At 39.4% G+C, this 25,090-nt stretch overlaps 1 protein-coding gene across 5 annotated transcripts in view; it reads right to left on the minus strand.

The window, feature by feature from the left end:
- Positions 1 to 25,090, minus strand: part of LOC108697619 (agrin) — a 271,432-nt gene that overhangs the window by 175,223 nt on the left and 71,119 nt on the right. Inside the window, exon 1 of one of the 5 annotated variants that reach the window (XM_041571409.1) lies at positions 3,800 to 6,328. The exons of the other annotated variants lie outside the window; for them this stretch is intronic. Within the exon in view, the coding sequence (XP_041427343.1) occupies positions 3,800 to 3,962 (163 nt within the window). The 5' untranslated portion in view covers positions 3,963 to 6,328. Of the gene's footprint in view, positions 1 to 3,799; positions 6,329 to 25,090 lie in introns of those variants that run through there. 5 annotated transcript variants of the gene reach the window in all.

Here is a 25,090-nt window from a genome sequence, read left to right on the forward strand (position 1 = left end):
GATGAACATGAACCTGTAAAGGTATGGAATCCATTATCCAGAAAACCATTAAACTCTGAAATAGGGGTATGCGAGCAAATCATTCTTATTATTGTAATGATTTACTTATTCTCTGTAATAATAAACCAATACCTTGTACTTACCTTGTAACTAGGATAGTTAACTAGGATAATTATTTTTTTATGTTTACAACTTTTTTGGTAGCCTTAAGATGTGGCAATTCCAACTGAGGAAAAGACCCTTCTATCCAGAAAACCCCATGTCCAGAGCATTTGATTAAATATATGCATGCATTATATCTCATAATTTGTTTATGCAGTTTCAACGAAGGGGCTTGGGGCGACGTAAACAGACACAGCGGATTCTTAAGCATTCTCATAGGTGAAAGCATGCACAAGAATAAAGAACTGTTACAAACCCACCCTGTGTATAAGAAGCATAGAATTAAGGGCATCCCTGTTGCTCTTTCAAACCTAGAAGCAGTAACCTGAGGACAATACAGCTGATTGGAAAATATATCTCATATTAGAGAAATGAACCAGTTCGGCAGAAAAATAAATTTACTTTGTGTGCTATTTACTGAATACACTGCTGAGCCAATGCAATACTAAGCTAAAAACCTGTGCTTAGTATGTTAAGCAGCAACCACAGCCTGCCCACTGTTCAGTTTTTCATTAAACTCTCTGTACATGGTAAATCAGCTATGCACTGCCCCACTGGGACAAAAATGGAAACATCACGATGGACTGCTGGTTTAATCAGTTTTACTTGGACATACAAATTAGTGCAGAGGGATATTTGCATATTATGAGTATTTATATGCATACTAGCCTGCATATATTATCAAGTCATAAAAGGATATGTAAAATCTTTAATCAGGAGAGCAAAGAGAAGGAGGAGGAATTTATTCTGGCTACATGCCCATGCCATATCAATTTGATATATAGAGAACAGAGCAACAGGAATGTCCAAGATAAACGTCACATTACATCAAACACAATGAGCTAACATGCTGGGTGGATTATAAATACAGATATGAGATATATTATCCAGAATGTTGGGGACCTGCCATTTTCATGTTAAGGGGTAATTCTGTGATGTGGAGCGCCATGCCTTTATGATACCTAAAACATTTATATGTTTAAAAAATGTATTGTTTTGCCTTCAAGATGGATTTATGGCAGTTTAGCTACCAACAGAGAGAAAGAAATTTGAAAAAAAAAAAAAGTAAGACACTATGGGGCAAATTTACTTAGGTCTGAATTTTCGCTTCAGAAAGCTTCTCCATGCTTTGCGCAACTACATCTGATGTTTATTCACTATGACTATGCGCTTTCATCAGAATGTGAAAATTTGTCTCGGTAAATGAACGCTGATGTATCTTTGCTAGCGAAAATTTGTCAGTAGTAAAGCTTCTTAGGAATTTTCTTTAGCGTTATTTTCTTCCTAGCAAAACACTTCATTAACATAATTATGTCAATTTAAATATGGCTAGTACATACAGGTCATATGTTTGTCTTTATTTGTGATGGTGAAATTGCTGGCAGTGGCCACTGTTATTAAAAAATGTCCAAGTAAGCAAAATAAAGACAAAAGAGATCCTATATTGGCCTAAAATGAGCCTACCAGTAAACAAATGTGGCATGAGATTCAAACGCGGAAAAAAGTGTAAATAATATGTTACAACTTTTAAACAAAATCCCACATGAAAATATGAAAAAAATTCGAGTGTTTTTTCTTTTTTATGACTTTTTTTGAATACAGGATATGATGTCACTGACAAAGTAATGTTGAGGATGTAGCGTCATCTTAACAATTCGCCAAGTAGAACTAGGCAAAGTAGGACTTTGGCCAAAAGGGTAACATATTGGAAAGTTTACACTACAATTTGCAGATTAACGATGTTCGTTTTCACGTAAATTTGCATAGCAAAATGGCACAAAAGTTCTGTAACGCTGAGCTTTTAAGGTAGCGATTTTGTCTTCTTCACCTTTTAGTAAATTGGCGAATTTGCTGCGAATTGTCATTTTGGTGAGTTTAAGACAAAAAACACAATTTGCCCTTTAGTAAATGTGCCCCTTTGGGTAATGACTGTATTTTGATGTTTTCTGGATAACAGATTCAATACATACGACTTGTCAAATTAATAGCTTCAGGCCAGATTGAGCCCTTGAATGCACTTTTATAGCCAAGACATTATTAATTAATTCAGTCCATCAGTCTAAGCTATACTCATTAACTGTCATACTTCACAAAAAACACAGAAGTCAAACTGGCTCAACAAGTTAGATTGTAGGGTCGTCCCAACTCAAAGAACAGGACACTGTATGATGGCACAGCCCAGAGGTACAAGATCAACTATAGGTGGATTTGAGAGGTCTCTATTATAGTAATATTGACATACATGTAACACGCATCTGTAATCCGGCTATATGTTAATGGTAAAATGGCAACACAAAAGTAAACAGAGTTGTGTCCCTTTATCTAACAGCTACTGTATAAGCTTATATTTTGTGGTTATTGCTTCATTTTTACTCTATATCTTACAACTGCCCAATAATTTCTGGAAATAAAAGAAATAACTGAAGTCAACTTGCATTAAAAAATTCTCAATACCTATTACCTTTTTACTTTCGACCTCTCACCTCTCCCATCACAGGAAAAAAAGAAATGGGCCCAGACTGATAAAATATTTCACAGAATAATTGGCATATCTGTACATTTCCCTGTAACTCTTTCAGAGCTGGTGTGTTTGGCACAAACCGGTGCTGTACATTCTATGCAGATGCACAGCACAGCGCCTTAGGGATCTTTCTGGCAGTAACGTTAACTGGAAAGAAATCAAATTCAAATGTCTAATTGACATGCTATCCAAAACAACGTCTGGGACCTCAGAAATGTCTGTTTCCACAGCCAATATAAAAGAGGAAACCTGCTTAACTTCGCAGATACCAAAGCAGGGATGTTACAGTATATTTGTGCCCTGCCAGCTCTTGTGAACTACATTTCCCAGTAGCTTCAATTGACCTGTTGAGGGTGTTGGTGGTTGGTTCCCAGATGAAACTTGGTGTTCCGATAAACTCAAAGTGCTCTGTGAATAATACCCATATCTAGTGTCAGTAATGATGTGGGCACTTGGCATTTATGTAGTAATCAGAATTTGGGCATATTGTACATGGTCATACCATAGATTTCAGTAACCAGCACTTTAACTGTGATGGGTAAATAAACATATGGAACACAGGCCTGTATATTACAACTAGCAGCCCGCCGGCTATTGTTGAACTACAACTCCCCTATTGCCCTCATAGCACTAGGCTGCTAGTGAGAGTCTGGAATTGTAGTTCAATAACAGCTTGAGGGCTACAGGTAGGACAGAACTTATATGGAACAAAAATGGCACTGTGGCTCTCAATTACATCTGTGATATGGACCCACTGACATCCGTTATAATGAGAGCTTGTAAATTCGTCTTACTTAAAGACGAAGGTCTTTCTCAGTGCTTAAAAGGCAAATGAGTATTGGATTGATCGAATTCCACATGACATGCGAGGAGAGGTAAAACTAGGTCAGTAAAACAAAGCTAAAAACCTTTCAGCCAGAAATATTGGGTTTTTTACTGAGAAATAAAGAAGCACCCATTTGCTTTCATCCAGCACATCCAGGAGGAACATGCAACAAGGCTATGAATGAACAGAGATTCCGCTGACCTATTGTACTGTCCACATTCACTCCCACATTCACATCAATGACACAACAAGGGGCAGAATGAAGGAGCGTTGGCACTGGCCACACCTACAGTTATTCAGGAACAGAAGAACGGCAAATCCAAGCGTGGAGGTGGCAAGCAGGATCAGGCATATGTTGCAAGGGATCATGAAGTAACGTACAACCAGCGAGACTTTATGTTGATAGATCCGGTCCCTCTCCAAACCTGGAGCAGGGTAGTGGCAGCCAGTCATGGCTAAAAGCTCTTTGGGGTGTCAGCCTAAATGCACTCTTATCCAGCTTTAAACCCCATCTCAACAATTAAATCTTTCCCACTTGTGGCAAAATAAACATGTAAATATCCTTAATGGTTTCAGCTCAAAAGTCTTCTCCCACTTATGACACCATTGTACTCCAACGACTGAGGTCAAAGTAAAGAAAGGCCACCAGAGATCAAGAGGATTGTTGTTTCTCCTGCTGCTCGCCAAGTGTAAGTTGTAAATGCTTAAAAATCAAGCTGGCTTTTCTAAAGTTCATCGGGCCCATCCCAAAAGGCCGATGGAATGTATTTGTGCAGATCCACAGGCAGATACATCCTAAGAAAACACTATCCGAGTCATCTAGAACATATTTCTGAAAAAAAAAAATTTGGAGATGCAAAAATTTCTTCCAAAACAGCCAGAAAGCTTCAAATGCTAAAATAATTTATTTTGTAAAAAAAAAATATGCATTGCAAAATCTCACGGCACCAAATGTAAAAATCCATTCCAAGCAGAGAAGTGAAATAATAAAAAGGTCTTTATATATTGGCTGGAGACCGAAGAAGTGATTTCTCTTCTTCTTTGGAATCTAACCACAATAGCACAAGGGGTACTGCTTCTCCATTCTCACACAAGCATGCCCCTTTAATTCCTTTTTTAGTGTGACAGTTCCTTGTCAATACTACTTCTCTTTCTTCCTTCTGAATGACTCCCAGGCAGTACAATACACAAGTGACATCCCTTTTGACACACTTCTACTTTTCTTGTACTCCTGCTTGCCTGCTCCCTCTCATTACATAGGCAGAGCTGCCCATCCCTTCTCTCCAAATCACCCCCCACTTCTTTTACCACAGTACACACAGTTTCGTCACCGCATTCTTCAGTGGTCTTCTCAAGCGACTTAACAACCACCTTTCAGTTCAGTCTTTGGATTTGGGGGGGAAAGGGAGTTCAGGCTCCTGGGGCTCATCAAATGCTGATCCTTGCGAGAAAAGATCACCCATTCATCAGCCAGGCAGACATTAACAATAAAAGGAAGAAAGGGCGAGAGGCAAAGTGGAATGGGGGAGGGATGGCAGAGTCACATCCAGGGGCGAGCGGCCGGCGACATCAGGATAAGCTGTGCATACGCTGGCAAGATTCTGTGTAGGTAGTCGGGATATCACCTGCAGCAATTCTCCACATACTCTGTGCCTGGACCCTACCGTTCTATTCTTTTTGACTCCTCTGTGAATTCACTTGCCCCTTACCAAAAGCCTTCCAGGACAAGGATCTTGTAAAGACTTTGTGCCCCCTTTGCGGATATACAGGAAAGAGTCAGTCGTCAGTCTGCCCAAGCCATTGAGAGGTTCCTAGCAAAGTGAACAGATTCGGAGAGGCAATTGGATTTCTGCAGGCTGACAGGTTCCCTCCTTTCTCCCTCCAGCAGAGAGCATGTTAGGGGAGTCCTATACGGTTCTGTAGGCTTTCCTTTACCCTTTATTTGTCAGAGCTCTCGCTCTCTGCTCAGGAAAGAAGATGTGGCGGAGGAAGAGAGTGTCAGAGAAATAGAAAGTGCTTGACAGGCTGCTCTAAACAATGGAATAAATGCTTTGGGGAATTCTCTTCACAGCCTCCTCAGGGTCCTTGCATGTGCACTCAAAAGCAAAGGAGGGGAGGGGGCTAAGCAGCTATGTGACAGGGGGCGGGGGGCCACTGCCTCACCAACCCTCTCACACAACGTGCTTCAGCCACAGACACATCACCGTCTCTACCATGCAAATCCAGCAAGCCCTGAGGACTGGCATGTGCACTCAACTCAACGGCCACCTCACTTTTTCACATCCCCAGCCGAAAATGAAAGTGCACCTCTTCAAGAGCTGTCTATCAAATCACTGAGCTAGGCTTCCCCTTCTGTGCCTGAAGAACAACTCATTACCAAGTGACAAGCTTCTATTCAGCAGAATTATGAATGGAGCCTTTGCAATCAGCAGAGTATGGCGAGGACATTCTCTACAGGCATACTGAGAAAAAGCAACATGCCTACATTTACCCATAATAACAGCATTTTCATTCCCCAAGGCTTGCCCTCACTTCCCACTATCATTCACTATATTGTATCATGCCATGCAATACTATAATTGACCTGCTACCAACTCAATTGCCCTATAGTCAGGAGGGGAAACATATATAACCCCACTGGATATATAAAACCTATCTTTTTTCCAAGTGACTGCTCCTGTGTGTGGGGGGTATGGTGCAAGTGTTGAAAGAAAGAAAAAGTAAAAATACTGCCAAATGCAACTATTTCAATATGAAATACACAACATGGAAAAGATACAGAATATCAAATGAAAAAAGGTTGGCACAAACTGGATCACTCTCCACGATGTAGTTAAAAATGTATTTATTTAGAACAGCAACATCCCAAATGCCTTAGGCTAGGGCCACACGGCGCGATTTCGCCGCGATTCTGCGCTGGGCGAGTTGCGAGTTGCGAGTCGCTGCGGTTTTTAAGCCGAAATAGCTTTGTTAACTTTGGCGCTGGCGTCAATGCAAATCGCGGCGAAATCGATGCGCTAATTCACACGCGGCGATTCTTTTTCTACTGTCGCCCGGAAACGCCCAGCGAGGCAACTTCGGGCGACAATAGAAAACGAATCGCCGCGTGTGAATTAGCGCAGCGATTTCGCCGCGATTTGCATTGACGCCAGCGCCAAAGTTAACAAAGCTATTTCGGCTTAAAAACCGCAGCGACTCGCAACTCGCAACTCGCCCAGCGCAGAATTGCGGCAAAATCACGCCGTGTGGCCCTAGCCTTACGCGTTTCGTAACTTTTGGGCACTATGATAAAGTGCCCAAAAGGCACGAAACGCGTAAGGCATTTGGGATGTTGCTGTTCTAAATAAATACATTTTTTAACTACATCGTGGAGAGTGATCCAGTTTGTGCCAACCTTTTTCATTTGATATACTGTCACAGTGCCTTCCTGAGCTGAAGGCTTAAGGTGTGAGCACCTGGATCCCCCAATGCATTGGGTAAGTTAAACCCTCAAAAAATTTACAATTTGGAGCTTGAAGCACTAAACAAATTATTTATGTATGGAAAAGATACATAATTTTTTTCAGTGTCATCTGCTACAGGGAACAGTAGTATCCTTTGCACTAGGGAATTCACAAACAGATGCACGTTAAGTACAGTAATCAATAACAACCGATAAGACTCTTGCTTTAATTAAACTAACTGCTGTACACTGATCAGAGCTAATTACTGATTGGTTGCTATTGGTTACTGCACTGATACAGAGTGTGCCTACAATAGCAGAATCCGTAACCCCCACATACATAGGTTTATTACATAGCTGAATGGCATATATATCTGTAATATCTCAATTTAGTTGATTAGTCTCTGGATCAGGCACATCAGTGAGCCAATTTAGGGTTCAATTAATGGGCAGTTCAGAAAAGCATAAGCCATACTGCCCACTGAGAGGAATGAACTATCAGAAGTCTGTCCTGTCCAATGGATCAAAGCTATATAACCATCTACATTTGTAGCCATATGGCACTAAAAGGGTATATAGTCCATGTGTGGCTGGTATTAATGGTCTAACATTCACCATAGTCCTGTCCTACAACCCAACAACTGTTCCATAACATAACAGCAACTGTTTCCCAAAATGCTGTTCCAGACAATGTAGGAACTATTGTGGGCTTAATGCATTTCGCATCACGGGCACAGATCAGTGGGGAAAACCCTTAAGGAGGTACAGCTTGAATGCATGTTACCATTTGCAGGCACATTACTTTTTCTTTTCTTGTTATGATTTAAAGGACTTTTGTGCGTAATAGAAATCGCCACCTGTTTTTGACAAATGGGGGGTAGCAAGTCAAACAGTATCCTTTATTGCTCCCCTTGTACACACATTATGTGACAAGCTGTACCACCCCATGTAAGCGAGAAGAAAGAGTACGAGATGAGATGCTCCTTAATGCAACCAAGTTAATTTTACAAGCAGAGGAGATTATTCTACCTTGAAATTACTTCTCACACTTTTCTTAATTATTATTTACCAACACTTTTGCTTTATATAAACAATAAAAATTGTAATACACATGAAAAAGCAATCTCGTTATAAGTAGCCCTGCTGCCATTGCAATGGGTGTAGAATCTAGAGGAAATCAGTCTGACATAATTGCTTTGATAGGTTAAGAGTGCATTCCAAAATAATAGGCTAGATTTAATGCATCTAAGTCAGGCCTAAAGTGCTGCAGAACAGTCACCATTGAAGGGGTTAAGGCTTTTCAATTTTAAAAAGCAGCTTTGCACTCAGGAACAAATTTCATAGACTGGAGTCACACAGGAGCTGCTGATCAGTTGTGAGACAGTAATAACTCATGTTAGAATTGATAGATAAGGGAGAAGAGGTGTGAGTGAAATTGTGGTGCCGGCGAGAGTTTGTGTTTGAAGTTCTTTATCAAACTATAAGGCATGTCTCATGTGAGACGTAACACTAGTAACACTAGCTTTCGACGCCTAATATGTAATCCCTTGGCACAGAAATCTGGGTACAGGTCATGTCAAATTCTCAAGTGAGAAAGGGTCCTTGCTGACTCGAAACATGTAGTGTATTTTGGAATAAAAGTTTTGCAGCACAGTACAGTGGATGCTTTGTGGCCTCCTTCATACAACGGTATTGATGAATCGTTTGGTCTTTACGGTGTGACCCAATTGAGAAGGTGAGCCCACTTACTAAAAGTTAAGGGAAGCGCTGGGAAAATTGCATAGGATTGATATAGCTCCATGTTAGTAACATCTAACTTTACATGTAGTCCACTATTTATCCACTAAACTATGTGCCTTAGGGCTGGACTATAAAAAACATGTCATGTCATTAACAGTGGAGCCCTTGTGTGCCATAGGTGAAAATATATCTCTTAAACCTAGGGCACACAAGCATTTGCCATAGGGCTTTGCCAGGGGAGAACAGAAATAGTCAAAATGCCCGTCTGCCCATTAGTAATATTAATACTTGAAAAGAGCCATATCCAATGCACACATCACAGAGGGTAAAGAGAAAAAAACATTGCAGCTTGCGCCTATTTCATAAATGACCCATTATATCATCCAGTATCCTCATAAAGCTTTTATGACCTGAGGACAATGGCAATTGAAGCGTGTATGTTTTCATGTTTGCATCTCTTCACTATCACAATGCATTGCCTAACAGACTACCAAGAGTCTATAAAAGATTTTATATGAAAGAATATATATATTCATTAGCTGAATGCTATGTGTATGGTATGTGTTTGCTAGAAATTGTGTGTCAAAAGTGGACTAATACAATTAATAATGAAACTGTGGCATTCCTTAATTTCCTTTTTCCTCTAGGACTATAACATCTGACAAGTATGCAGCCTATTATGTGCAGAAGAATATGCAGGATCTATGTAATGAATAGTCCTTTACTCATGTTGTGTGTGTGTGTGTCTTTAATCTCATTAAGAAATGAAAACTATTTCTCTCTCTCTCTCTCTACAGGCCAAGCTTAAAATAGATTATGGTGCTAATTTAGAAAGTTACATAAAAAAAACCCTATTGAAATGCCCCACATATTTATGAAGCCATGTAATTAATTGATGTCTATGTGTAGCTGAGTGTAAAATCCTGTTGTAAAAAGCAGATGCTACCGAGGAAAAGCAGCTTAAAAACAGCACTGAGCACTGTCGTTTTTTTACACAGCAATCTATCCAATTCCTTATGCCTCAACTAAATATGTCCTTTTGACTACAATGGCCAGGACTGAGCTGCTGTAAAATAATAGTGCAAATCACTGCATTAGTCTTGTGTATAAAATATGTACCATTGTTAAAACTATGAAGCTTTTTTCATGGGTGTTCTCTGCATCTGAGATGCGCAGCACTAATTCACATGTAGGGATACACTGTTTATGTTACTGTTGTGTGAGTCATTATAGCTTTATAAATATAATCCTTATTTATCATATGGAAGAGTGCATTACTGGCAAGCAAAGCAATTACTGCTTGGTTTTTACAGATAGACACTTTCCCTTTAAAATCACAGTTTTAAGTATCATGGCAAGAGAAAAGGAACTCAGTGAAGTGTTAGTGGAGGATGGGTGCTGCTGCTGCTGAGGATTCTGAAGCAGTTTGCTGGTTTTCGTAGCTATGGAGATGCCTATAGTAAGGATTACTCAGGAAGAAGTAAAAAGATTTGCAAGGAAAAAAAGGCAAATTAAGTGACTACAAGAAGAAAAAATCTTAGAAAGCTGATTCTCCCTAAATGTAATCAAGATTGCAGCAGAAATCTTTTTAAAATCATCCATTGCTACATCATGAGTGCACTCTAGTGGTGCTGCTACACACTGCAAGGGCACAACATCTTATCTAACAGAAACATCCAGTCTGTAGTTCTCTTGCTGTTGTCACCAGTTTCCATTTCAAATTAACTTTTAGTATGCTGTACAGTACAGGTATGGGATCCATTATCCGGAAACCCGTTATCCAGAAAGCTCTGAATTACTTAAAGGCTGTCTCCCATAGACTCCATTTTATCCAAATAATCCAAATTTTTTAAAATGATTTCCTTTTTCGGTGTAATAATAAAACAGTAGCGTGTACTTGATCCAAACTAAGATGTAATGAAACCTTATTGGAAGCACAACCAGCCTATTAAGTTTATTTAATGTTAACATGATTCTCTAGTAGGCTTAAGGTATGAAGATCCAAATTACAGAAAGATCCATTATCTGGAAAACCCCCAGGTCCCAAGCATTCTGGATAACAGGTCCCATACCTGTAAACATTTATTTTCTGAGAAAATTTGCAACTGGTCTTAATTTTTTGTGGTTTTTATTTTTGGTTATTTATCTTTTTGTTCAGCAGCTCTCTAGTTTGGTATTACAGCAGCTATCTGGTTACTTGGGTCTTATTTGCACTAGCAACCAGGCAGTGGTTTGAACAAGAGACTGGAATATGAATAGGCAAGGGAAGAAAGATAAGTAACAAAAAGTAGCAGTAGCAATAAAATGATAGCATCACAAAGCAATTGTTTTTTTAATGCTAAGGTAACTGACTCCTATATGGAAAGCCTAAAAGAGGCAGAAGACAAAGGCACAGCTGCTAGAAATAGGACATTCTAAAATAAACCACCCCTTTAAGGCAATCATTAACAAACCAAACCTCATGGGTTTATGACCAATCAATCTGGGAGCTGAACATATGTTACTCCTCTCCTCCTCCTTGTCTGCCAATGTACCACGTATTGGCAGATATGCATCTTCACCAGAAGACAGGATTTTTCAGCATTCCCTATCCTTGAACTGACCAATATCCCCAGTATATGGATAACAGGCAGGATTGGAGGACCATGTACATCAGAGATTCACATCCAGCATTCAGTGTGCAGCAAAACCAATTAGATGCTTGGATAAGCAAATGGATTGTCCTACATCTTAGACAAACAGAAGCAGCACTGAACAAGCCCTAAATACACAATACTCATACCGTAAATATATAACATTCATATACACACACACACAAAAACACATATAAGCACTATGCTAGTTCAAACAGAAAATGAGGAATCTGCTAACCAGTACTTAAAGCAGGAATGATGTATTTACTGTATGTATGTACAGAGAATAGTCTGTTTTGACATGATGACTATGAAGATTTTTATAATTTTCATGTAAGGCAAGAGATGTGACAACTGAGGTAACACACGTTGACTCCACATCTTATGCTTGATCAACCACAATATTAAAAAAATTGATGAGGGTATACAAATGTGCAGTTCTACACTGATGAGTGATGAACTGTAGAACTAATTGGCGCATTGATCCCAGTGAGAGAAAAAGCTTAGAAAATTGCCCCAGCACACTCACTACTAGCATCCATCGTGGTGCTCAGCCACCATAAGGAACTCTGTTTGGTCCCCAATAATAGATAAAAGTCCAAGAAGCAGAGGCGGCACACGGTTAAGTAATTTGCTGAAAAACGTGTATTAAAAGAATCACATCACAATTCAACGTTTTGGGTCACATGCCCTTTATCAAGCTACATGTACACAGAATGCATTTAAAGGGATTCAGAAGGAAGTGACATCACATATCAAGTACCATGAGTACACATTTCATATCATAAATATACTGCAAACATTATTTTACATAAATAGAAATAAATCATAGTCTCTATTGAGACCCATGGGATGCAGTGAATTTAGCTTATTGATCCACCAAACCTCTCTCTTTTTTAATTTGAGCTCTCAGCCATCTCCACTTTTCTTTTTCTGAGGGGGTATAGTCTCTAATACCATAAACCTCAGCTGTTCAGAGGTGTGCCCTTTCTCTATAAAGTGTTTGGAAACTGGCAAAGTCATATTGGCCAAATTAATAGCTGACCGGTGTTGCCAAATATATATATATATATATATATATATATATATATATATATATATATATATATATATATATATATATATATATATATATATATATATATATATATACACACCTAAGCATCTAATTGTATGTATATAGGATGATCTATGCTATCTATTATTTAGCCAACCAAAAAGACGGCATTGTCCTGGCAGGGGAAGTACGCTTCAATCACGTGATGATGTTGATTACATTATCACGCCTTGGGACCGACTATGTTTGTAAGCTATTTGCAGTCCTTTGTAGGATTTAAAGACACGCCAGAAACTCACTTGGTAATTTCATCAGAGACATACTTGAAAAAGGGAGAAAGCAGCCCCCGAAACATTGTGCAGCCTCTGTATAAATGAGTATTTTTGAGACAATGTAATGCCGTTTACTATTCTCATTTTACATTGAATAATAAATGCTACGTTTTACTTTTTACTAACGAAGGAGTGCGGCTCAGCTGGATTGTGTGTGTGTGTATATATATATATATATATATATATATATATATATATATATATATATATATATATATATATATATGTACACACACACACAGTATATCTAACTAATCCATCAAGGATGCACTAGAGTCCAACCGTTTTAAGAAGCACTAACAAGAAGCAAAAATGTCAGAAAATGTCAACCCAAAATGTCACAAGCAACTGTCTCTTTGAGCACATAAGGTGGCCAATACAACATTTTGTAATTTTGTTTTTTTTTATTGGTGCTCTGAAGTCATCTTATTTACGCAAACTGTGGCTTTTATAAATGAAAATATTGGGATGAGAAAAATAAAAGAGACGGATGAAATAATACATTCACTGGGCATGTTTACATTCCTTATATGATGAAATGGGGCATTAGCCTTTTATTATGTTACAGGGAGAACGAGTCTCATATGGGGACCAAAGGTCTGGCTTTGCCTCATTCACCGCCTTGGCTTTGAGCACTCTTTATCCTTTTAACAAGAAAAGATCCCCAAAAAAATGTTCCAAACCCCATTCATTGCATTATTACATGTAAGTAGCAGGATGTTGAGGGTCTAATTAGTCTCTTATATTTCTTGTTGTCTCTCCAAGCACCAGATGGCGAAAAATCCATACCCACTTTGCCTTTATAACTCGATCCAGAGGTGGGCCATTTTCTTCCAAAGCTTTAAATCTCCCAGGGTTGTATAAAGCTAAATTAATAATAATTACCCAGGAAAGAAATAAAGTGTGTTGCATGCTGGAGGCAGCTGTCACTGCTGCTGGAGTGCCTGGATATAAACACATTAGAGATGCTGATATGTGGGGAATTGAGGAGGGGGACCACACTGGATGAATGCATTAAGTCATCATAGGGGTTTGGCGCTTCCCTGCCCAGCTCTTAGGAGACTAGACAAACACTCCAATTAGGCTGAAAAAGTCAGCAGCCTTCAATGACATCTCAGCGCATCTCTTCTTTTCTCAACGCTTCGCTGCTTTGGAGTCAAGACACACAAGATCTCCTTGGTCACTAAAACGCACATCTTTTTAAAATTCATACAAAAGCCCTTTTAATTCACCTCAGACACAAAGGTCTGCTAATTCCTTACGATGTGCTTTTCATTTGGCAACTGCAGTTTTATCTACGATACCCTGTTTTCTGCATCCCTTTATATTTTCTAGCATTTTGAGCTTCTAGAAGTTATCTATCTATAGAGATAGCATGGAAACATATGGAAAGGCATTTGAGAAGCAAATGGCAACCTGCGGCCATCTGGAGTGCTACAGGTTGCCCTTCCCTAAAGTATTATGGTTATTCTAACAGGAAAAACTCAACTAATAATTAACTATTTCTAGTCAGCCCTGGATTTGCGGGTAAGCCACATAGGCCCTGGCCTAGAAGGGACACAGACACATCTGCAATGGGGACTGGGTGGGAAATTTTGACAGTTCTTTGAATCTCCTGCCCACCCAGTCCCCAGTTCTGGCAATTGGGGGAACAGCACCCAAGGAGCAACATCAAATAGGTGACGGAGATGCAAGTTGGGCAAGTGTGTGTGTAAGGGGAGGGGGTGGGACTGGACTAGAGGCACATCAGCTTTAAATGTGGCCCTGTTCTAAGTTATAAATTGGATTATTCAAAAATGGTAGAGAAATTATTTCCAGTCTATTATTCAGCCAATACCTGGTTAGTAGAGCCGTGTACATAAATTTTTACAGTAATCCATCAATAGAGGAAAAGCGAGAACAAGAAAAATGGAGCAAGTGGGTCAGAGGGTTATTTTTTTAAGGGCCGAAGCTCTACAGCTGCTGAGTGAAAACACATCCTGAGGTAAATTAAAAGTGTTCTTGTGTGGATTTGTATAGGATATGTGTATAGACTGGTCACAGGAGGGACGTGATTGCCAAAAAACTTTAAACCCTTACGCTGTCTGACTGACTGACACTGCTTAGCAAATCTATTTGGTATCTCCACTGTAGGCTTAAGTATTAAACTAGTTAATAAAGGTACCCTTTCTTTTTACACTGTTGCGTGTTAACCTCTCAGTTCCAGCTTACTGCACCTTTGTACGGAGGCCCTCTTCAGAGCTACAGCATGCTAGGGATTTCAAAACCATCTCTGACAGGAATAAAGTGTCAGAGAAAAGAGAAAAAGGGGCAAAGCAGAAGCTAAACAGAGCAGGAAGGAGGGGCTTTGCTATCTATAAATATATCTGACTCCAGAGCTGTACAACTGTGAGAGCAGTGATGGCAGCCTACAAGGAGGGGAAAAGATATCAATTAAAGAGATGAGAAGTAATTGGTGTTTGCCAGCAAATGTTTCCCAACTGCAAATGAAACTACATACACACACACGCCGACATAGCTGTGAAGCAGCGGCTTTCAATCCCTTTCCTCGTGTACACATATTTATACACGGATTTAGACTGGTTATCTAAGCTCCCACACACACAGGCCCGGATGGGCTGCTGGCTAATTGATACATATCTGAGAAGGCACAGTGTGAGCGCTTTGTGGCTGCCTCCCCTGCTTCAAAGGTTTCCGCCGTGTCGATTTAGTTGACAATAATGGCATCCGAATGAGGAGAGATCTTACTTTGGATTCTAATAATTTCCATTTAACACTTGAAAGAGCACCCAACTGTACCCCTGCTGAGTGCGGACCAGGGCGAGACGAGAATGGGCAAAACAAGGATACAAAAGGGAAACGCTGTGCTTCTCAGTTAGTGGAGGAGCATTATCCATTGTTATAATGTGAGCAGATGTGGAGCACACTGTACAGCCTATTTCAAGTGGATGGGGTGGAACGTGGGTACTACATAACAATATAATTTCAGTTGTTGTAAAATATGACTTAAAATATACAGTAAATAGTAGTGGGTGCCAAAGAAGCACAGGACTTTGTTCACCTCAGAAGTGTGTGTATATGTATTTTCCATTGACTGTTCTCAAAATGTAGAATTCTAGCTCAATATGCATCTGTCTCAGTAAACTGCGACCAGCAACATCAAAAAATGAAATTGTTTTAAAGTAATAAAAATATAATGCAGTGTTGCCCTGTACAAGTAATACTGCTGTTTTTTTGCTTCAGAGACACTACTATTGTTCATATAAACAAGCTGCTGTGTAGCCATGGGGGCAGCCATTCAAAGGAGAAAAGGCTCAGGTAACATAGCAGATAAGCTCTGTAGAACATAATGTTATCTGTTATCCACTATTTAACCTGTGTATAGCCTTTTTTTCAATTTCCGCCATTGCTACTCAGCAGAACTATTGTAGTGTTTCTGAAGCAAACAGATCAGTTTTACCAGTGCAGGGCATTACTTTAAAAACTTTAATTTTTTTGGTGTTACTGTTCCTTTAAACCTTCAGTCCATGCAATTAACAACAACAATACATGTATATATTACAATAAATGTACTAATAACAATCACAGGTAGAAGAATTAAATGTTACTTTTACAACATCCCTTTAACCTCACTTTTAGGTTTGTGCAGTGGGTCAGGTTTAAAACCCACAGATCATGCACATTACAAATGATACAACTGGGACCAGCTATACTTAGGGCACCTGCAAATAAATGGGCTCCCCCTTTCCTCTCTCCCTTTTTTTTTAAAGCTACATGAAAAGAAAAAATGGTTTCCAAAGGAGTTCCCTAATAATGCTGAGTACAGGGATTTACATTTACTCATTGTATGCTTTATTGAGCCTAGAGTTTCCAGTATTTCTAGAAAAAAATACAGGCTTTTCATATTTTGATCTTTATTCCCTATTAATAATATTGGCATCAAACATCTGGCATTGGTCAGGTTGCTGCACTAAATAAGCCTCTGTTTCTTTGTAGACTTTTGCTTCTCCTTTAAATTGCAACTAAAAAATGGAGTAAAGGAGAGCATTTTGAGGATGAGATGAATTGGAGCACAGAACCTCAATATACAAAGCATGTCCTGAAATACACTATAGAGCCTTAATGGTGTATTTATAAAGCTGCATTGAAGTTGTCACATGTGGATTAATGCTATGCAATTACTGAAATAATCCCTACAAATATTTGCATTTCTTTCTGGCAGACGAGCACCTAATATTAGGCCATTATTTTCTACCATAAACCACTGAAGTCAAAGTAACAAACTGCGACTGCAAAGAATAGCTGGATTGTGAAATGTTGTAAAAAGCAGCGTGTTACTCACCACCTTCATATTAGGTGTATTTAAAGCTAAAATCCTCTTTATGGCAGATTTTTACACTCAGCTACACATATAAGATCATCACATAACTTTATAACCATGTGTGGTTTTACAGGTGTACTCTGTCATTAAAATAATTGTAATCCCTCAACAGAAATATATAGTGAATAAAGTACCCCCTTTTGTAAAATATAAGGATATTATAAGTTACCGAGGAGTTTCATGACCATATAAAAACACGAGGCCGAAGGCCGAGTGTTTTTATACAGGTCAGGAAACTCCGAGGTAACTTCTAATATCCTCATATTTTACAACTGGGGGTACTTTATTTATTATAATACACAAGTTTCGGTGAGTCATGTGACAGAAATGACATCAGAACTCACCGTTTATAACTGATGACATCAGAACTCACCGTTTATAAGGATATAATTTACAGGATATTCATGGCTTTTGTGTATTATATTGCAATTAAATATTATCGCTCTAGTTTTAAACTTTTGTGGAATACAACATTTACTCAGATAATATCATGAATGGGAAACAGTGACACCTGCTGTAAATTTCAACAGTCAGCGGAAAATGTAGTTACTGTAATTAGAAGAAAGTCCAGTGATGTTGCTTTGCTCAATAAAGTTGCTTGAGCAGTAAACAACAGAAGGCTTTCCACTTGTCACTAACTTCATTTTAAACTGACTGTCTGGTCAGTAGAAATGGAAGGCAGGTGGTGTTGTTCCCAGGGTATTTAACATGGCAACATTAAAGGGATCCTGTCATCGGAAAACATGTTTTTTTCAAAACACATCAGTTAATAGTGCTACTCCAGCAGAATTCTGCACTGATATCCATTTCTCAAAAAAGCAAACATGACTTGGGGCAGCTGGGAAATTGACAATATGTCTAGCCCCATGTCAGATTTCAAAATTGAATATAAAAAAATCAGTTTGCTCTTTTGAGAAATGGATTTCAGTGCAGAATTCTGCTGGAGCAGCACTATTAACTGATTCATTTTGAAAAATGTTTTCTTCCATGACAGTATCCCTTTAATAATACTCCCACCAGTTTTTTTAAAATGTATTTGAAAATATATGGGTTTTTCTTTCCATTTCTGTGCACCAAACCTCTAAAGTGTGCTGTATCATACTATAAAACAGACTATGCACATAAGGGTAATAGCACACGGGTAAATAGGCAGCTTTAAGTTTCCTGTGATTAATTACTCTGGGGGACAGGTACAATACGTTGCAAAACTCTCTCCCTATTTAGTGTAAATGTGAATTGCCACAAAGTGTGAATGTTTTGTCCCCTTCCTTGGGGAAGATAACACGTGCTTTATCTCTACATGCAGCATGTTTCTATGCATTTTATTACAACAAAAAACATATTCAAAGCTAAAGCGCCTTGTGATCTTAACCACCCAGCTATGGGAAGCTCTAGGCCAGGAGTGCCCATACTTTACTAATGCGGGGTCTACTTTTAGTGATGGTGTCCCATTATGATCTACAGCCATAAAAGCATTGAGAGCATTCTGTTCCAGGGAAACTATTACTTAAACATTATATTAATTTATGAGAGAATTTATATTGCTATATTTAACAATCAACTATTTATTATGCTAACTTAACATAATAAATATCCGAATGAAAAGCATGAAATAGGAGGGTGGATTAGACAAGCTGTTTCTTGACAGTGATCTGATCACCAGCTAAAGGTCTACTGGTAGATCCCGATCTACCTTTTGGGCACCCCTGATCTAGGCTTTCAGACATGTTAGACTCAATATTGCAAAATATTGTTTTAATTACAACATACCTTAAACACAAAATATGGCATTAAATGAGCTGGAAATTAAAATAAATGATAGCTGTAGGAAGCAGGAGTCTGCTCAGACTGCCAGATAGCACTGCAACACTTCCAACCCTTTCTGTGCCAAAGACACCCTGCATTGGGGCAGGTTAGCCATTGACAATTGGGCACGTCCCAAATTAAACAATGGTAGCACGACGAAAAAAAACAGCATCAGTAAAAACCATATGAAAATGACTCTCAGCCACCCACAAAGACCACAAATGCATTACCTGTACTCTGATTAATCAGAACATTAACATATAGCAAATTGTTCCATGATTCAAATAGGACATTTAAGCAATGATTGCAAAACTACATTTTACTAGGGATCCAATGGTGCACTGCTTGGAATAATTGAGTCTTTTCTGCAGTATGCAGCAAGATAACTATTCCTCATGCTGCACAGCATGCTTCTGAATTCCTTTCTGCACACAAGGAATGAGCTGAAATTCACCTTTGACAAATATTTTCAGTGAACACCTGCACAAACATCCCAGGGCAGCAGTGCCACCTGGTGGTTAATGACTTATATGCATAGCAGGTGCTATTAAAATCTCCAATGATCATCATCATTCTTTTATTTATAACGCCAAGTTATTCAGCACTTTACAGTTATAAACCTACCTGGCTTCTATATGTACATAGAATAATACCATATTTCCTCCAGGAGGGTGTTCTATGCATCAGCAAAAAAAAAAGTCTCAACCTCTCTGATCCAGTTTTCCTGTATACGGCTAGGGCTGTATATGGAACAATCCATTCCCTCACTCCTGCTCTGACTGCACCCGGAAGCATTGTTTCCACTTGGGTGAAGACAGACACCGTGTATTTAAGCTCTGAAAAACATTTTGCGCAGACATCTGCCTGCCTTCAGAATACAAGGGGAGCAAGGAAGCAGAGAATCCACACTCATCTCCATCATAGCCTTAATGTGCTTGTGCGGCTAATTTGCCCCCATATATAGCTGTAAATTTGGAGAAGAAAGACCAAGATGGCACCAATTATCCACCCACCTTCCAGCTTCATACACACTTCATACCCACACCGGGTCTCATAACACAGTGGATAATAAAGTAATTTGAAAAATGATGTGCTCTACAGGAACCTTACAATCTTTTACACTTTCATCCCATTTAGTTGGACCCAGTCTTCAGATGGAATTACATCCCTGGCTGTAAGAATGATGTGGGTTTGTTCAGACTAAGCAATCAGTTTCAGGCTAATTATGTTGCCTGGCAGATCAGCAGAATGTTGCAGTTATACCTCTGATACAAGCAGCCAAACTGCCCGAATCATTCTCATAGATTTTAGGCAGATGCAATTGCACATTGACATTCAGATCCAAATAAATTACATCTAGATGGTATGACTATATCAGCTGCCTGGCACAAAGGAACTTACACTGACTCAAATTTTTATTGGATCCAACAATTTTGCTTTCATAGGAATACTAAAATGCTGGGTGGATTGCCTATAAATATATTCTCTTGTATTCTCTCATCATATATCACAAGTGACACATTGCTAATCTGTGCACAGCAGGAGAAGAAATGCAGTAAATCATGTTAACTGATATAAGTAGCATTGTTCAGAAATGTACTCAATCATAATACAAATGTATTGTCAACAAACCCAACTAAAGGTAGTGGCTACTTATGCCCCACTACCACTGTTATCAGGGCAGAAGTTACATTAAAAGGGTTGTTCACCGTCCAACACTTTTTTCAGTTCAGCTGGTCTCAGATTGTTCACCAGAAATAAATACGTTTTCCAAACAGTTTGTATTTGCAACCGTTTTTCTAATATTGAAGTTTAGAGATAACTTTTCCATCCTCTTATGTCTTTCTGAAGCAGCTCGGGGGGGGGGGGGGGTCGCAGACTCTGCCTGAGTTTCATTACAGGCAGCTGTTAGAATTGATACAATAGTTGCTAATATTCCACAGATCACCTGAGAAATGGATCAACTAAATGTAACAAATTGTAACAATTGCTACAATTAAAAGTAATAATCCAGATGCATGTGGATCACTGAGCTGACAGACTGAAACACCAGGGACAGGAATAATAAAATGTTCTTGTCAATTTTGGAAAAATTTAAAAATATAAAAAGTGTAAAGTCACTGAAAAAAGTTTTTAATTCTGGTGAACAATCTGAAAACTATTGAACTGAAAAAAGTGTTTGGAAGGTAAAAACCCCTTTAATCAAGCCAATCAAAAGAACCTCACTAAGGAAGCATTGGACATACTGACCAACACCTCCTGCCGAGTACTGACCTGGATTGGTATAGTGCTAACATCATTCCACCTCTCTACAGAATTACACAATATGACCACAAACTACTAATGGCATGAGATGTGTGTAAGCAGAGTGGTAGAATGCTACTGTATCTATCAATCGTATGCAAACCTGCTTACATTGCACACACTGGGCAGCCATTGTGTGACTTGCAACAGCTGTAGGGCCATGATAAAATTGGATTAAAGAAAAGATCCATGGAAGAAATGTACAACAAAAATAGATTTCTACTGATGTCTGCCAGCCCTGTCCCACAGACATTGGGGTATATTTATCAAAGAGTGAAGTTAGAGATAACCACAGTCCACTAGAGTGACAATTAGGGTTGCCACCCAGCCGGTATTTTACCGGCCTAGCCGGTAAAACACCTGCCAAGGCCAGGGCTGGTATTACAAATTTACTGGCAATGTAGCAGCCAGTAAATTTGTAATACTCCTTACAAAAGCCCTCGGCCGCCCCCAACCCGCTCAAAATGTACCTTTAATTTCTGTCTTCAGGCCAAGCGCTCATTTAGGCCCGCCCCTTGCATCACACCACACCCCTTTCTACATCATGCCCCGCCCCTTTTGCGTCACGGCCCACCCATTTGCTCCCGCCCCAACCACCAGCCGGTAAGCATAGTTCTAAAAGGTGGCAACCCTAGTGACAATCTGCCACTCTCCATTCATTTCTATGGGGTTTTAAAGAATATTCATCAATGGGTGAAAGTGAAAGCTCTCCCTTTAATAAATACGCCCTTCAAAATACCATAGAAATTAATAGAGGACAGTGGAACTTCACTCTTTGATAAATATACTCAATAATCTATATGAGCATGCTGCAATGAAGCAGGAGAATTCCCATTGCACATGGTATGTTTTCCAACATACGTGTTATCAGGCTCTAACATGCACAAAGAATATATGGTCTATTTAGCACATTTTATTAAGTAAAGTAAAAAATGAAGTTGTCCTACAGCGATGATGGCGCCAAGATGCATTTGCTTTTAATGGGCAAGAATCAAAAAGCACTTTAAAACATTTGCAGAGTGAAGCTTTTTTCAGTAGCTATGCTAAATATTTCTCTTTGATGAATCCGTTCCCTCCGCACAGCCAGTTTCTATGACCCCAAGCTCTCCTGATTACACATTTTGCTCTTCAAACAGTCAAATGACACCCAAGGCCTTCGACATTGTATTATTCAAATATCTGTCGGCATTATCCATTATCTTCCACACTCAAAACGCATTCATATTTAACGTGGCCCACAATGGGAGCACACGTCATAGGCAACAGGTTCTTTTGTCCTGGGCACCCAGCCTTTGGATAGCGAGAGCAGAAGTGGGTTATTATGCCTGGTATCTCTTCCCTACACGTTTAGGCCCATGAATAAACTATTAACCTATTGTCTCCTCTGCTGGCAGGCAGCTCAGAGGAACCATAAGTGCAGCAAAGTAATGTGCAGAGCTGTTCTTGATACCAGTATCACTTCAAAAGCCCTTTGATAATAAGGTGATGCAGACTATAATCGTGGGCTCAAAGTTTCCTTTTATTTTTTCGGGGCTTTGAAATTACGTTTTTTTTATGTCCACCCATGAGAAACGTAGGTGGCATCTTGTAGGATACTGAGGGTAAATGGTATGAAGCCCCCAACTTTTGCTAATCACCTCTCCCTTACAGACATATCCAAATGACATATACCCTGGGCTCTCTACCTTTCCAGATAGAAAGGTACGTAATAACAACAAATTCAAAACTATTTAAAGATAAAATAAACCCAATAGGGTTGCTTTGCCTTCAATAAAGATTAATAATATCCTAGTTTGGACCAAGTACAAGGTACTGATTTATTATTACAAAGAAAAAGGTCATTTTTAAATATTTTTAATTATTTGGATGAAATGGAGTCTATGGACAATGGCCTTCCCATAATTCAGAGCTGTCTGTATAACGGGTTTCTGGATAATGAATCCTGTACTGATCAGTTAAGAGTACAGATATAGTTAGCTAATACATTTCTAGGCCTTTTATGTGTGTGCAGATATGTGTGCTTGCTTTGTGTGCTGTGCTTTGATACAACAAGCACCCCAATACTTATAATGCAACATTTACAGTAACACCAGGAATCTGTGAGTAAATTCATGTGTCTGGGAGCTCAGGGCCGGAACTAAGGGTAGGCAGAGTAGGCGCCCCTCTAGGGCGCAACCATGGGGGGGGGCGCACTTTTAAGGGGAATTTTTCTTTTCTTTTTTTTTTAAACCCTAGTTTGCTTGGCCCTTAATAGTTTTTCAGTTTTATAAACCACCTGTTCCAACCCCCTCTTGCTCGTGATTTGTACTGCAGGCAGAAGCACTCCTCACCTTGGCAGCTTCTGGCACAGGTACATAATTGTGGGCAATATCTTGGCTGCTGCTGGCACAGGTAAAGAGATTATTAGGGACAATATGATGGATTTTTGGCTGCTGCTGGCACAGATACACATTTGGGAGCAATATAATGGATTTGTTGGCTGCTGCTGTCACAAATACATATTTGGGGCAATATTGTGGATCTTGTGGCTGCTGCTGGCACAGGTACAGATTGGGGACAAGTTGAAGGATTGGCTGGTGGTGGCTCAGGTATATGGGCCAATATGGTGGCTGCCGGCACAGGTACACAGATGTTTGGGGAAATATGATGGATTTGTGGCTCCTCCTGGTACAGATTCAAATTAGGGCTGCTGCTGGCATAGGTACAGATTGGCAGTAACAATATGATGGATGTTTTGACTTATGTTGGCACAGGTACAGATTTGAGGCAATCTGAGTGATTGACTGCGGTTGGCACAGGTACAAATGGGGGCAATATGATAGGTGCTGGCACAGGTACATGGGGCAACAGGATATGTAGACTGTAGACCCATTTGGCAGCCTATCTGCCCAAGGGCCAAACTGTCTCAATGGCTAGATATTTCCCACCTCAAGATTGGCTAGTTTGGCAACCTCGCAAAATTAGCAGATCTTATCATGTACAGCAACCTTTAGGTTGGATTTAGTCGTGAAACATATATATGCATCTAATAATTACGCAGAACCCTTACAGCAGAACAGTTTGGGTTTTATTATAATTAGCCAAATAAACTGGGTTCATTATCTTTTCATATATATGGGACCTTTCAACTTCTACAGAAGTGATTATGTTAATTGGGTAGTCACCATCTGTTTTGTACGAATTGTCATGGGAATACAGTCATTTGTTATATATTTCTTTTCTTCCAAGAAGAAAACGAGTTAATTTTTCCTCGGTTCTGTACTTGTGCTGCAACATTTCCCCCCTGTAACAATTCCAGTGGTGTTTGGTGACACCATATCTTCACATTCATACACTAAGGGGCACATTTACAAAGCTCGAGTGAAGGATTTGAATAAAAAAATTTTCGAATTTCGAAGTGTTTTTTTGGCTACTTCGACCATCGAATGGGCTAGTTCGACCTTCGACTACGACTTCGAATCGAAGGATTCGAACTAAAAATCGTTCGACTATTCGACCATTCGATAATCGAAGTACTGTCTCTTTAAGAAAAACTTCGACCCCCTAGTTCGGCAGCTAAAAGCTACCGAACTCAATGTTAGCCTATGGGGAAGGATGGGGAAGGATATTCGTTCGATCGATGAATTAAAATCCTTCGAATCGTTCGATTCGAAGGATTTAATCGTTCGATCGAACGTATAATCGTTCAATCGAAGTATTAGCGCTAAATCGTTCGACTTCGATATTCGAAGTCGAACGATTTTAGTTCCTGGTCGAATATCGAGGGTTAATTAACCCTCGATATTCGACCCTTAGTAAATGTGCCCCTAAGTCAAAAACACTTGCTTAGTTTATCTGGAAATGTTACTACATGGAGTTTCCCCTAAAGGCATCTAGTGTTTCAGCA

Source organism: Xenopus laevis, chromosome 7S (assembly GCF_017654675.1).
Source record: "Xenopus laevis strain J_2021 chromosome 7S, Xenopus_laevis_v10.1, whole genome shotgun sequence".
NCBI lineage: Eukaryota > Metazoa > Chordata > Amphibia > Anura > Pipidae > Xenopus > Xenopus laevis.